The 15,975-nt window shown below is 31.4% G+C and overlaps 1 protein-coding gene across 1 annotated transcript in view; it reads right to left on the bottom strand.

Annotated features, from left to right (window-relative positions):
• LOC142334470 (uncharacterized) overlaps positions 1-15,975 on the bottom strand; it is a 712,180-nt gene that overhangs the window by 76,229 nt on the left and 619,976 nt on the right. Inside the window, exons 104-106 of the mRNA XM_075382526.1 lie at positions 14,899-15,069; positions 7,681-7,848; positions 2,857-3,027 (exon numbers count right to left, since the gene is read on the bottom strand). Coding sequence (XP_075238641.1) covers positions 2,857-3,027; positions 7,681-7,848; positions 14,899-15,069 — 510 coding nt within the window. The remainder of the gene's footprint in view (positions 1-2,856; positions 3,028-7,680; positions 7,849-14,898; positions 15,070-15,975) is intronic.

Below are 15,975 nucleotides of genomic sequence, written 5' to 3'. Positions count from 1 at the left end.
GTCGTATTGAATAAATTTGAGGTTTTTCTTAACTTTAAGGTGGAAATCTTTTTTATCCCCTACTTAGCACTGGTGAAATCTACCTCTGCCTTCCGACATTCTGACAGGGATTTTTTTTCTACATATTATCATACATAGATCAATTTGGCAATTGTGTCTATTAAAAAAATTTTCATTTTTCTAAATCACATTTTTCTATTTATTTTTATACAGAGTACATAAAAATGAAAGGTTTAACATTTTCATAATATTACAATGTAAGGAAATTTGAAATGACTGTTGGTATTAACAATTAATAGAGTAATTATTATTTGCACATTAATATGAGTACTTAAGCTTTAACAAGGCAATTCATAAAAGTATAACTCACAAATAGTTTTATTTTAATGAGTCACCTCCTTTAAGGGGATAATGTCCCCTGCTTTCAATAGTATAAATATATGCCCCAACATTTATGACTGCTGTTGAAATTTAAAAAAAATTACAAAAATAATTTTTTTTAAAACTCTGCATTCATAGTTAAGATTTAACAATTTAAAAATATGGTAGGTAAACATATGAGTAAAAAAATAAAGAATACAAAAATGCAACAAATATACAAATTATGATTTTCAAATTTGAAATAAATATGAATTTTTTAAATCCATATTAAAATTCTTGTAGAATAATTTCAACTGAAATGTTTTCATTTCCAGAGCAGTTTCCTATCAGTGACTTTTAGCATATTATATTTATTTTGCTGTCATGACTGGAATAATCAAAGGACAATAATTGCTTAGTTTAATGCACAAATTGCATCTTTGAAATTCTGCACTGCGGGAATTAGAGTGGGAAAGTGAATAAAAATTTTCATACACTGTTGTTTGGTTATAACATATATATATATATATTGTTTAGCAGTTCTAAGATAGGTGCTGTAACATCTTAAGATGGGAAAGTTGGACCTTTATAAAACACACACAAATCATTATTAGTTGATTTCTCATAAATTTTGATTTCTCATAAATATTTAATCCATGTTGTGTGCTTAAAATGGAATCCTAAAAATGTAAAAAGTAACACTTAAATCTCTTAAAAGCAATTTAGAAGCATCATAAGTTCTTAAACATGAAAAACAGGCATACATAGCTTTTTCAACTAGAAATCTGAAACCTTAGGGTAGCCCAAACTTCTAAAGAAAAAACTAAATTTTGAAGTAACTGGTTGGTAGTTACTTATGGTGTAACGAAACATAAATTCCTAAATCATTGTCACTACAATCACATGATGGATTTAATGCAGTTTACAATTTGGTTAATTGCCACAGCAAATAATATTTTATATACGATGATTATTTTTATTCAAGGTCCGATCGGTCACGAAATTAAAACCACAGTGAAAAAAAAAAATTTTTATTTGTAACAAGTACTTATATAGTTACGCTATTTCTCTACATAGTTGCCACTCCAATTTAGACATTTGTCGTAGCATGGTCAACTTTCCAATACCCTCGTCATAGAATGGAGCCGCCTGTGTTTTCAGCCATGTTTCTACGCTGGTCTGCAGCTCTTGGTGGAATTCATGGAATGTGGCACGACCATCACTGCAGCCTCATATTGCGTGACTCTTCAACGTCTACGAAGGGCAATTCAGAATAAGCAGAGAGGAATGTTGTCATTAGGCATTGTCTTTTTCCATGACAATGCTCGGCTGCACACTGCAGCTGTAACAAAGAAGCTCCTGCAGCGTTTTCATTGGGAAGTGTTTGATCACCCACCATACAGCCCAGACTTGGCTCCATTGGATTTTCACCTCTTTGCTCAAACGAAACGCCAGCTAGGAGGACAATATTTTGGCACATTTTGACATCGAGCTGCAGACTAGTGCAGAAACATGGCTGAAAAGACAGGCGGCTCCGTTCTATGATGAGGGTATTGGAAAGTCGGTACCACACTACGACAAATGTCTAAATTGGAGTGGCGACTATGTAATTACTTGTTACAAATAAAAAGTTTTTTATTTTCACTGTGGTTTTAATTTTGTGACCGATCGGACCTTGAAAAAAAATAACCCTCATACTACCAGTAAGGTACACCATTTTCTAATCTCCTGGAAAATGCTATATTAACCAAGTAATAATTTATCTGCTTAGTAATCATTGAATAAAGCCCAACTAATCATCTACACCTCACTACAGATGTTGAGCATCTTCAAGATGTCTTCACTTAGACATGAGATGTGGCTTCTTTAAAATGAAGACAACAAGGCACTGGCATGTTTCTTATATACTAATATGTTTTAAAACATTAAACAAACTTACAGATTACAAGAACACCAAATTCTTATTACCCACACTAATAGGCAGAAAAATCTGCAAATGAGATACTGTCAGTAACAACATGAACGTCCATGCCATAAATGATTTTTTAGATAATATTAAACAGTGATCTGTACATACTTAAATTACATTTTTAGATTCTAAACATATACTGAATGTTTAACATTTAGATGAGGGCACCTCAAATAGATTTTTCTGTACTTTAATCCAGAATATTCAAATCAACTATGGATATATACACACCTGTATGTTTTGACAAAGACAGAAAGGTTTTTTCAATCAGCCTAAAAATGTTCAGTATCAGTATGTGACTTGGAAATTATTTTAAAGCATGAAAAACAGTAATGTATAACAAAATCTTTCAATAAGTTATTGCAGAGAAATATTCCCAAACTTCTATATGGAATAGTACCTTTACCTTTCCATTTAAAACCAATATTACATAATTATAAAAAAAAGAAAATGGAAAGGTATGAAATCTTTAAAATTTAATTAACTTCTTGGCACAAAAAACAAACAATAAAAACTTGATAACTTACATATGTAATAGTGCTGCTTTTTATAAGTCCAACCAATGAAAACTTTGTAAACTCTTTTATACAATTTTTGTTTTGCTCTTGTTTAAGTAATTGACACCAATTTTTAGCAATATGTTTAGCTTCTTTCAGCTCTGGCTTGATTTTATCCCATTTACATTCCCTTAATGCTAACTACAATCACAAATATAAAAGTAAAAATAAATTAACTAACATAAAATTAAAAGTAATAAAACATTAAGTATGGAAAGTCAATTCTGAAGTATAATTGTTACATGCTTATTAGATATCTTGCACATATGTTCAAAGGTATAGATAGAATAAATGACCATTGATTCGTCTCATACTAAAAATAATACGAATTAAAAAGTTAATGGTAATAGTTTGTAATTACTACCAATGAAATTAGTTCCTAAAAAACTACATAACCTAAAATAGATTTAATTTAAAAATGTACAATTTGTGTATATTTAGACTGAATTTTTCAAATTAAAAATAAGCATGCATAGAGAAAGTGGATAACAACAAAATTTTTTATGGAAAGTTCTTTGAAATATATGTAAAATATTGTAATTATTATCTTTAGTAAGAGTTAATGTTAAACTAGTATATCAAATTTTTGAGATCAACTAAATTATTTTTGGAGCATTTCCTCATTTTGTTTTTATTTCAATAACTGAAAAAATTTCACATTATTTGTACATAGAAGTTTAATACTTCTAACTTGAGACTGGATGTATGAACTACATTTTACATAACTGTCATTAATATTAAATTATCCACTCTCTCTCTCTGTTGTAAACTCCTTATCGATTTAAAGTAGTCAAGGAATGAATCCTCAACACTCGCATTCTTAGATCAGGAAAGATTTTTTAAGTGGGTATTTTACATTTTAAAACTTAAGAAAGTTATTTTTTCTTTCTGTTAGAATTCATAATCCAAGGTATGTTTGTAACATTCAAACTCATCAACGCTACCCGAGTGGTAGAATCTCGGCCTTTCATCCGGAAGTCCCAGGTTCAAATTCCGGTCAGCCATGGCATGTTCTCACACTACAAAATTATCAATTCATCTCATCCTCTGAAGCAATACTTAATGGTAGTCCTAGAAAAAATCAAACCAAAATCATTGAGAGAGAGAGAGAGAGAGAGAGAGAGAGAGAGAGAGAGAGAGATTGGTGGGGATATGGCTGTTCGACTAGTCACAAGAGTCTGATTAAGAAGACTTGGGATTGGTAATCACTTTTTTTCGGTGGTAATAAAAGAGCTGTCCTTCAGACACAGCACTAATCTTTGAAACCAGAATTAAGTGAATGATGAACTTTTCTTACTTTAGATTTAATTCAGAAAGATTGCATTCCCAACAATTGTAGAACCTCAAACTAAAAACTATTAACTATAAAGCCTTAAGCTTTTTTTTTTTTTTTTTTTGTTCTTAAACACCCCCAACATCCCCGGCCTCCGCCGTTAGGCTATACGCAGGAATGTCAGAGTGTCGTGGCAGTCAACTGCCCCCCTGTCTTGCCTTTTCTTTGGCGTCCCATCGGGGTCCTCTCAGTTTCATCAAGATGCAGCAGCCCTCCCTTCTGGACGACCACTACATCCCTCCACCTAGAGGCTACCCTTCCCGTCCCTACACTAGGTTGCTGGCTATGCATTGCGCGAAGCCGGCAAACCGCCGCGTCCCCCTCTCACACCTGAGGGTCCCAAATGCATCATCGGAGCACCCCAACTGACCTTCATTCTTGCATATGAAGGAGCCAAAGCGTCCTCTGCATCCAGGCTGCCTCCCTGGCCTTGCACCACGATTCGCCCCCTGTATTTTATTTTATTTATTTTTTTTTTTTCACCCATCTGCAGGACACAACACAAGTAATAAAACACACTCACACCACCACTTAGCCGCCATCAGGAAAACGCAGTTAAGCCTAGTAACACACCCATACAGAATACATAATTAATAAAAGTCTATTCTTCCCATCGGTCTCATTCTTCGGCTTCGTCACCGCTGGTCGTGGCCTTCCTACACACGGTCGCAGTGATCGTGTATGCCATCCCGCCAGCAATATAAACACAAAAACATAAACAAAAGAAATGAAATACACACTACAATAAAATAAAATTCAGTAAACACAGTAACTTCCCGCTGCTGCGGCAGCTCTCGTCGCAGTCAGCCACCACTATCACGTTGGCTGCGATTGCACTCCTCAAGCAGCAGCAAAACACAAAACAACTCAATAAAATGACATAAAATAAGATAAATAAAACACAATCAGGACAATAGCGAAGAACCCTCCCTTCAGTTGCAGCCCATCACGTTGGCATAAAGCCTTAAGCTAATTGCATCAAAAACAGCTGCTTCTGAGCGTTGTTGTCACAACTACCTCTATAAAGCTGATGAGTGGCTTTTCTGGAGAAAATACTTTCTTACAATCTTTGTGAGCATCCTGACCCCAGTAGGAGAAGACACTCACCTTGTGATGATTCTGGTCACCATACCACCCCTTCTATTCCAAGCCCTGATGGGCTTTATCAGAGGTCATCTTTTAGACCATCTAAACCTGATAACACATTGCAGTCATCAGTTTGGTCTCTGTCAGGATACCACCAATGCAAATGTCTCGGCAGACATTTCCATCAGTGTATTTACACAACTTACGATCACCTTCATATGACTTCTTCCAACCATGACCACCATAACTTACAACCCTCAACTATCAAATGAACTGATTCACAGAAGCACAATTCCTGTGCCTTCCTCTAACATCAAAAGTTTTATATAAAAACTTTTCTCACATGTAACATCAATTAGACAATGCACTCAGATCATTAGCTGGCTGAGTCTTTTAAAGACCAAAAATACTACTATCATACCAACAAAACAAGTGTTGATTGCAACAACAACAATATTGTCCTACACTTCAATTTACTCAAAAATCAAGAAATAAATTCACAAATTTAGTAAGCTTCTAATGAAAACAAACCCTATCTCTCTCTGCTGTGGCTTGCTTTCAGGAGCAAGGTCAATGCCTACACCCTCCCACACTGCAACTTCACAGTTCCCAACACATCCATTCTCACCCTAACAACGAATATCTTAGCTAATCAGGGCTTGATGTCAAGATCCTATCTTGGCGAAGTAAGTACCAGGCAGGCTCCTAGCCACCCGGGTTGTTATTCTATTTATATTCATCCATAACAGCATCAGACCTCCTCAGCCATCCTCTGCAGAGCTAAGAATCTCAGAAACCAACAAAATATGTTCCATTTCCTTTCAGTTTTCAATTAACTTGCAGGTCAAAACCAAAAATGATTTTTGAAAGCTCTGTAACTACTTTGGTACATTCAGCTTCGTACCAAGGGTAGATATATAAGACATGACACACATCATCAATGGCCCTATACTTTGGATACAAGCCTGAATTAATCAAACCAAATCTGGTCAACCTCTCTTGAAAAGCATCATGTCCAGAAAGAAACTGTGTAATATGTCGATTGGGGTAAATCCACCTAACAGACTGCATACTTCTCACCATTCTCACCAGGGACAATATCATGAATTAATGACCATCAGACGATTAAGTCCACCAGACCTGCCATAAATGGAGACCATGGCTATCTTTTTCTTTTATGTGTCCAAAGGTAAGTTGACCTACCTTCTTGGCACCATAATTTAATTGACGCTCAGTCGCAAGGATATCAATGGGCTTCTGATCAAAAGTAACAAGGACCAACTCTAAAGAGACAATACCAATCTCAGATAACAATAGGAGTTGCTGAGCTCTCAACAAAATATCGGTATAATATTTGTACTTCATTCGATGAGCCCAGGTAGGTGCAGCATACACATTATAGCTTCACATATACTCTTATATAGAATATGCATGGTTCTGAAATGTAGCTCCCAATTATGGTGAACTGCTTTCCAAACACCACAGAAAGTATTACAAGCCATTTTGGCAGCACACGGAAAGTGCTCCTTGAATCAAAGATTCTCAAGGGTAAAAACTAGATACTTCTGCAGTGGGACATACTTAATTTGTTGACCTGCCATTGATACATGAGGCCATTGTGTAACAACCAGTCTGCCTTGAGTAACATCATTGTTGTTTTCTCTGGGCTAAACACCATCTTATGTTGGAAAATCCACAACTGGAGTATCTTGCAAGCATGGGCTGTCCTGAACTCAATCTCATTTTTCGAATCTCCTTTAATTAGTAAAAGCCTATTATCTGCATAAGGAACAATATGGCATCCACTGTGTAACCTCAACTGCATCGAAGAATTGAATTCAACAACCCAGAGCAGGGATTCTAAAACACTACCCTTTGGATAACCTTTAGACAGCATCTTTCCAACTTCTGAGATTCTGTCTCAAAGAATTATATCTTGACTGCTGAAATAGCTATAAACACATTCAGCTTATTCTGTGTACAATCTCGCTTCCACAGCTGAAACAGGACAGAGGGCCACCACAAATTATTAAAAGTTCCTGATTTGTCCAAAAAGATAACTAAGACATACTCAGACTCACTAGAGGAAACAATATTCATAACCTTGAATGCAGACCAGACATGGAAATCTGTAGAATGAATACCTCTGAATCTAGAGAACTGTTTCAGAATCATGCCCCAATCTGCTGTGCTGTGTACATTACTTTCTCTTTCATGTGATTAATTTTGTTTGCTTACTCTACTACAACTGTAATATACAGTTGTAACAGAGCTCTTATTTGCTGATAACAAATTAAGAAGTTCTTTTTATTAACAAAAACGCAGAGTCACTATCCAAAGCATGAAAAAGTGAGTGGACTGCAATTTAAACTCACCCTTTCTATTGTAATATCATCAATTTCTTCACTAATGTGGAAGTCAATCAGTTCCAATGGACATTCTTCACTTCTGAAATTCAATTCAATGCACCAATCAAAAGCTTTTTGGAATGATTCCAAATATATTTTCATAATGTCTGACCATGGTACTTGTTTTCCAATTATCTATTGAAAAAAAAGGAATAAAATTGGTTTTTGTCACAAATGTAATTATTAGCAAACAAGTAAATAACAAATAAATTGTTAAAATTTGTTAAATGGTTAATAGTCTATTCTATTTTCACATCTACCACTCTGCTGTGGTGGAGTGGTAGTGTCTCTGCCTTTAATCAGGAAGTTTTTAAGTTTGAATCCCAGTTAACCTTGGCATTTTTTATACACTGTGAAATTAATTTTTCATAAGTAACTATAATTAATTTTAATCTGTTAAAAGTTAAAATTACTAAAATTATCAGTCATTTAATTCAATTTAAAAACTAAATAAATGTAAATTTTTTATTTTATTATGAGCATTAATGAAAATATATAAATATATTTACATATTTATTTATAAAATATAATTATATGCAATAGAAAATTTTTAAGTGTATACAAATTCACATCTCACAACTTTCTTAAAATTGATAATAGATAAAATAAATCTATCCAGTGGTGTTTGATTAACAATATTACAACATCTTCCTCTAATTATTGAAAAAAACTTATTGATCTCTCTAATTTAAATATATCAAAATTATCAAATATACATTTGTTGGAAATCTACTGAGCTAAGAATATCAATGACAATAGTCAGTATAGGAAATCTATTTTGAGATTTATTATGTTTACTTCTACTTACAGATACAGTTTATTTGTGTATTTGGATGAGATAATCTCAAGAATTATAATACCGATATGAAAAATTCCTATACTGTTTTAAAGGTTACTCCTTTCCTAATTTCATAGGCTATGTAGTAATTATATAACTCCCATGTATAAACCACAATTTTCTCCCTATGAAGGCATATGCTTCATGATAATTAGATTAATGGTATACATTCAAAATTGGATATCACAATATTTTAATTTTTTAAGAAGTGAATTGGGATGAGATCCAAGAGAATTTAAGACCTTTTGAATCCCCTTAAAAGTACACTTCAGGTCCAATAGAACTGGATTTTTAAGGTCGTTGGATCTATGATAAAAGGCTATCTTTACAATCAAATTTCTTTCCATCTACTATTATTAATCTCATCCTCATGAAGCCATATGAATGTGGCAAAATTATGGTTTATACATGGGAGTTGCATAATTACTATACAGACTATTAAACTTGATTTCCTTTTTCAAAATATATTTGTCCTACCAAAATGGTTATGCAAGTGAATGATCAAAGGGATTATTATAATCTAAGAAACATTATAAGTAGGATGTCAAACTATTTCAAAGTTATATTTATTAGACAGAAAACAGGAAAAACTTCTTATAATTTATATATGAAACAGCATATCAAAATAGAGCAAAATCGTTTAAGTACGGGGGTTGTCTGAAAAGTTTTGAGTCTCAACATGAAGATGGCAGCACTCGTCAACAAAAGTTAGGGAATGTATTCGCGCATGCGTTGAAAAGTACTGACTAAAATTTCTGCTATTTTGAATGCTCAGTTGCTGTTTGATAATCGTTTGAGTAAGTCAATGTGAGTGTTTTTGTGAAAATGTAAAAAATTGAATATCGTGCTGTAACTAAATACTTGCATTTGAAAGGCAATACGCTACACAAATTAAAACCGAGTTGGATGCTGTTTATGAGGACCCTGTCCCATCATTTGCCACTGTGAACAGATGGGCAGCAGAATTTAAACATGGTCATATCAGCTTGGTTGATGATGAGTGTTTGGGATGGCCAAAAACTGCAACTACCACCAACATCATCGTAAAAGAACACCAAGTGGTACTGGACAACTGATGAATTACGTTAGAGATATAGCAGAGGCTATGGGCATGTTGAAAGAATGTCTTTGTCATATATTAACTGAATAGTTGGATATAAGTTATCTGCATGTTGGGTGCTGCGTTTGCTCACTTTGGACCAAAAACACATTCGAATGAACATTTCCAAGGCCTGCTGGAGCAGTTATAACAAAATGAGTCAATTTTTTTGTGTTGATTCATAACTGCAGAAAAAATGTGGATCCATCCCTACACTCCTGAGATGAAACAATTTCAAAACAGTAGGCTGCAAAGGGTGAACCTGCTCTGAAAAAGGTGAAGATGGTTCCATTAGCCAGGAAGGAGATGGGTGACTGTTTTTTTTGGGATTGTAATGGAATTTTGTTTATCAATTATCTTCAAAAAGGTAAAACAATAACAGTACAGTATTATGCATCATTACTTGACAAGCTGAATGCAGAAATTGCAAAAAATGACCACATTTGAAGAAGAAGAAGAAGAAAGTGCTTTTCTATCAGCACAATGCACCTGCTCACACTTTGTTGGTTGCCATGGTTAAAATTCATGAATTGCACTTTGAATTAGTTGGCCACTCACCGTATTCACCAGATCTGGCCTCAAGTGACTGTTTCTTGTTTTCTAACCTTAAAGTTTCTCTTAGAGGAAAGAGATTTTCATCGGATGAGGAGATTATCGCATATGTAAACGCCCATTTTGCAGAGAAAGATGCCACCTACTATTTTGAAGAGTTAAAGAGGTTAGAGTATCGCTGGAAAAAGCGTATCGACTTGAAAGGAGCCTGTTGAAAAATAAAATTATATTTGACATAAAAAATATGTCATTCTACATTAGGCTCAAAAGTTTTCAGAGAACCTTTATACCTTTGTACACTGTAATTTAAGGACAAAACTGGAAATTAATAACATAATAAGTATGACCACTAATGAAAAAAGTTTGAAACCAATTTGAAAATTCATTCTACAGAAAAGAAATCCAGGTAGAACATAGCCAGAAAAAATTAAATCAATAAAAAAAAAAAGATAAACTGCGTATATTTATTGATATTACAAAAGGAAGAAATTAATGAGCTTCCTGCAGAAATGGAAAATAATAATAGATAATATATTAAAAATCAGACAAAAGTTCAATTAATTTTAAAGTTTTTCAATTCTGGCAACTTCACTCAATGCAATGTCAAGTCTATTTATTAGTTTAAACTGATTGTTTAATGTCCAATAATATACGCTATCAAGTAGAGTGTGATGCTTAGTTACAGAAAAATTATCCAAAGCTCATGCTGAAGCATTACCAGATGATATGAGGTAAATATGTATCAAATCCCCAAATCAGTGCACTAAATGCAAATGACACATTTCCTCACATCATCATGATTGCCTTGGACTGAAAACTATCAAGGAAATTAAAATTTTATGTTCAAACTTTCCTTTTAAAAAAATGTAATTTCAGAAGACAGAAGAAAATCAGACTTCTTGCCCATAATTCTTTTTTGGGATGATTAATCAAATATGTTTTCCTTCAAATAACAAGAACTATAAAATGCATGGAATTTGACTATTTGTTCAATCCCATTTGTTGGTTCATGCTAAACCATAGAATAACCAAAAAGCAAATTCTACTTTTCCCTTGTAAACCACTCCATGTGCTTAAAATAACACTAAAACATGTTATATATAGTTACCATTGTTTATTTTGATCCCCCAGCGGACAACTGATGTTAAGCCCATAAACAGTTTTCATCTGTTTTTGAAACTGGCTGATGCTGAATCTTTGTAGTGAACTTATCACAAATATAACAAAATACATATGGAGAATTTTCATATGAACATGTTTACTGGCTCATTATGTAAATATAAGATGACAAAAACACAAAAAAACCTATTTCGACACGTGATTACTTTATAAATATAAACTAAAATTGATTAACTGGAAAAACTAATGGACAATAACTAACTCAACTTGCATAATTTGACACGTACTACTGTACACAAGTTTAACCACTACTGGATTTAGCTGCACTGAGATACTGAGTGTTTTCAAAGACATATATTGCTCTAGGACACCTCATTAATTAAATTTTGGTTGGGGGATGATTCATATATTTGATGCAGCTTTTGTTTATTTTTCAGTTAGTCAAATTCTTCTTAGTCATATCAATCATGTTCATAACATAATGCACAAGACAACAGATAGCTTCTATTACACATAAAAAATTACATACAGGAATCTTTAAACTAAAGTAACTTAAAAAAATTACATTACATGAAATTATTGATTTCATTTTCTATTTCAGCATAAAAAATACTTTTTAATATATCTCTTCCAAAAATCATGTAGACCAGTGTTATCATTAACTGACATAATCAAAATATTATAAAAATAAAATTAACAACAAGTATTTATTACACAAACATCACTGCAGATGAATGAGGAAGTAGTATAAAGGCATTCCATTAAAAAAAAAAAAAAAAACAGATAGGAAACTTACTAAAACTTAAATACTATAGTATTGGAACTGTTCTTTAAAAAAGTGTTGTATTTTATCAAAAAATAAAAATTCAAAATGTTTTCAAAGAAATTCAGTGCTCAATGCTTTCCAAGGATATCCAAAATCAAGGATTAATTGAAAACCAAAAGCTGGGATATTCAATCCCTTTTCTTTAAAGTACCTCATTCTTGAAAGTCAATAGAACTTCATAATATAGAAACATTCAGCTGTGTTGCCTGATAAGGTAATCTTAAGTTCCTTAAATCCTTCATTTAAAAAAAGTAATTTTATAATATTCAAATTTTATTTTTAATTAATATATTTTCAAGGAAAAATTCTCAATGATGTCAAAGAGGTCAGACATCCGTATTAACCTAAGCCTTTAGTAAATTAAAATTGAAAATTTAATTAAATGAATTAATTTTGATTGAACATTTTCTATATTCAGCATGTGAAAATTATGCTGAAAGGATCCTACTTCTGAAGCAGAATCCTCTTCCCGTGAACCTTATTTAACAACTCAAGGAGAATTAAACAAACTTGTTCAATATTTGAACTCATCAAAGAAACAAACTTTTGGGATTCAGACTGAAAGCATAATGTTCATAGTGTCACAAAAGTGTTTCTTCTGTAATCATGAGGAACACTTTCAAGATTTATATTCTGAAGAAAACATTTAGTGTTATTTAACAATATTTATGATGTCATGGATGTACTTCATCATAATCATTGTATTTAATTTTTTATTATTTGTTCTTGCTGCTATTTTGCAGGATGAAAGTTATTTTTTAATTATACTGTATATAGTTTTACTATATGTTATAGGTATGTAGTGCGAATCATTTTTTGCTTATTCAATTTAGTAATTTTATCATTTATGTCTTTGTTTAAATGTAATTTTTTTAATCAGGTCATGATTACTTTTTAATTGCAGCCATTACTAAAAGCAATATATTTTAATATATTTTATTTTTAAAAGCAATATTTTTAAACTAAATTGTTTAAATACTTTAAAGCTCTGTGAATCATAACCGTATAAGGTGAAATTTTTTGGTGATGTGGATGTACGGATCTATTGGTTTTTATGGGCATGATGGTTTTTTTATATATTCCTTAATATGATTTATTTTTATTCTTTTTTATATTTACATCTAGAAAATTTATGGTGTTATTATTTTCTGTTTCTAGTGTATGTGTAATACTTCTATGGAACCCATTTAATTTTTTCAGAATTATATTGAATTTGTAATCAGTTTGATGTAGATTACTAAAATATCATCCACTCATCATATCCGTAATTTTATTTTGTGTGTTTTATGTTTTTAATTAGTATATCTTCCTTATTTTGAATAAATACTTCAGCCATTGCGCTAATTAATGTGAACTCATGTAGCGAAACCTTTTTCTTGTATATAGTAATTATTAAAAGAAAAGTAGTTTTGTTTTATTATAAGTTATAACAGAATAATTATTTGTTTAATAAGCATCTCATTTATTTTATTTTTATGCAATAATTTTGCTATTGTTTTTATAGTTTCTTTAATTAGAATATTATTGTACATATCTTTGATGTCATATGATCAACGTCATTGTTGTCAATATTTATTTGTTTTAATTTTTCAGCTGCCATTTACTTTGTTATACAAGGAATGCTTTTATTTTATTATTGTATTCATCTTTTTTTTATGTTGAAAAATACAATGATTAATAGGAAAATCAGTTACAAAAAACATTTATAATAAAGCAGGTATACATAAAATAAAATGTAGCTCTGATAATTGTGATAAATTTTACACAGGTATGACTGACTTATAGAACATTTAAAGTGATTTCCAGAACATATATAAGCATTTGGAAAACAAAAGTCTAATTATGCAGATCACATAGACATTTTCAAAATTAGAAGAATATCAATACTAAAAGTAAATAATAATAAATCAATAATCCAAACTTAAAATCAATAATCCAAAATCAATCAAAAATACATACAATAAAAATAATATTACACAGTAAATGAACAAGTAAATTTTGATAATGATGAATGGATCAGACATATTAAAATTTATTTATATATATATTTCATAATTTAAATGAAATATAAGATTACTATTATCAAACATAACCTGAATAATTTTGAAAATATTTGTTCTATATTTAACAAGCAGAGTAATATGTTTAAATTCTGTAAAATGGTTTCTTTAAAATTTAATCATCACTCATTTTATTTGCATCAATTGCATTAAAAATAATAAAACCCTTATACTTTTAGTACCCTTTAATTTATAACCAACAAATTTTTACTTATAGAATCTTCTTTGTTTTTGTTTCTGCTGGTCTTTGTTACTGTTGGTATTAATAATTTCTTGAAAATTTCCTAAGAAAACTGTAAATGTACTATATGTTGAGCACTTCTGTCTATAAGTGTTTTGATGTCATCCATTTGTTCTTGGAAAACTCATAAATTTTGGGTTCAATTTAATCCATAAAAATAACTTATTACTTAAATTATTTATCGTCTCAGGAAACTACTTTAAAGTGGAACATCAAGTCTTACATACCTGTAATTTTTTTAAAGCAGTAGCTATCATATATTCAGTGAGAACTGGAATTGTCTGCAGTTACCACGAACTGGTGGAAGTAGATCTCTATGAAGTTGACTTTCTAATAGCAAGGGAAATGCAAGAGATATTTTTTCTTAATAAATCTTAATGTTGTTTGGGAAAAATTTGATTGAACTGAATTTACACTTAAAAAATGAATTAAGTTGTTTAAAATTATTACCTTTTTCATAGTGGAATCTTTAATTTGCATAGTTAAAATAAACTTCTGTAAATTTAAAGTGCACTCATTGTTGTTAATGACGCTCAATTGTTTACACCAACTGTCTGCTTTATTGGCAGCTGCAGTAACTTGAGTTTGTAATTCATTCCAGGATCTTACTTTTGTTAAAAGCTTAAAAATAAATAAAAAGTGATACATACTTTTAATAAAAATGCATGTAAATGTGTCTCAAAACAAACTATTTATTAATAAAGTAACAAGTAAAAATACTAGGGTACTTATAGTTAAAAAATTATTTATAACCGTAAGGAACAAGTTAAATAATCATTTAGCAGTCCTTTATAAAACATTCAGTAACTAATATCTAAGTACTTTCCATCTTTGTTGAAAGAATGGAAGTAGTTTGTTCAAATGGAAAAAGTAAGCAGCTACCTGTTTCTCCCCTAACTTTTGTGATCTGATAGGAGTTCTTTACACAAGATATCATTCTCTGGTTCATCATTCTCTCAATTAGCTAGTATGGTAAGTATTGAATGGCAACAGGAAGTGTATGATTTTGTCTTTTTCAAACTTTAATTCAGGAATGACCTCATTGTATCAAGAGAGTGTACAATTCATAATATTACATTATATAAAAGTAACAGCTGTAATTTATAACACTGAAGACGTGGTAGTGTAGACAGAAGAATATTGTTGTTTCCAGGGACAGTGCATAAGAGTATTTTATTATGTATTGTTACCCTTTTAAAGAAAATGAAACTTTCAGCTTTTTATTAAGAGCTTCCCCAGCAGCAAAGTAATGTATTCATTACATAATTTATATCTCTGAAATTCTGAATTGTAGAAGATACTCTGAGAAACTAGACTAAAACTATTAGCCATCATGTTTTCAGAATCATCTGCACAAAGTACTGTTATCTGTTGGTATTAAAATAGAGTGTGTTGAAATGATTTGTACATACATCTTAATTTTCTCCAAATAATCAATGCTCTGTAGATAGACTCATCATAATGTTCCAAGATTCACATTTATAATTCTCGAAAATTAACCTGCTTTAGTGTTATATTAGATTTTGA

The sequence above is a fragment of the Lycorma delicatula genome, chromosome 1 (genome assembly GCF_047948215.1).
Source record: "Lycorma delicatula isolate Av1 chromosome 1, ASM4794821v1, whole genome shotgun sequence".
Taxonomy (NCBI): Eukaryota; Metazoa; Arthropoda; class Insecta; order Hemiptera; family Fulgoridae; genus Lycorma; species Lycorma delicatula.
This window is presented reverse-complemented; position numbering and strand designations above follow the sequence as displayed.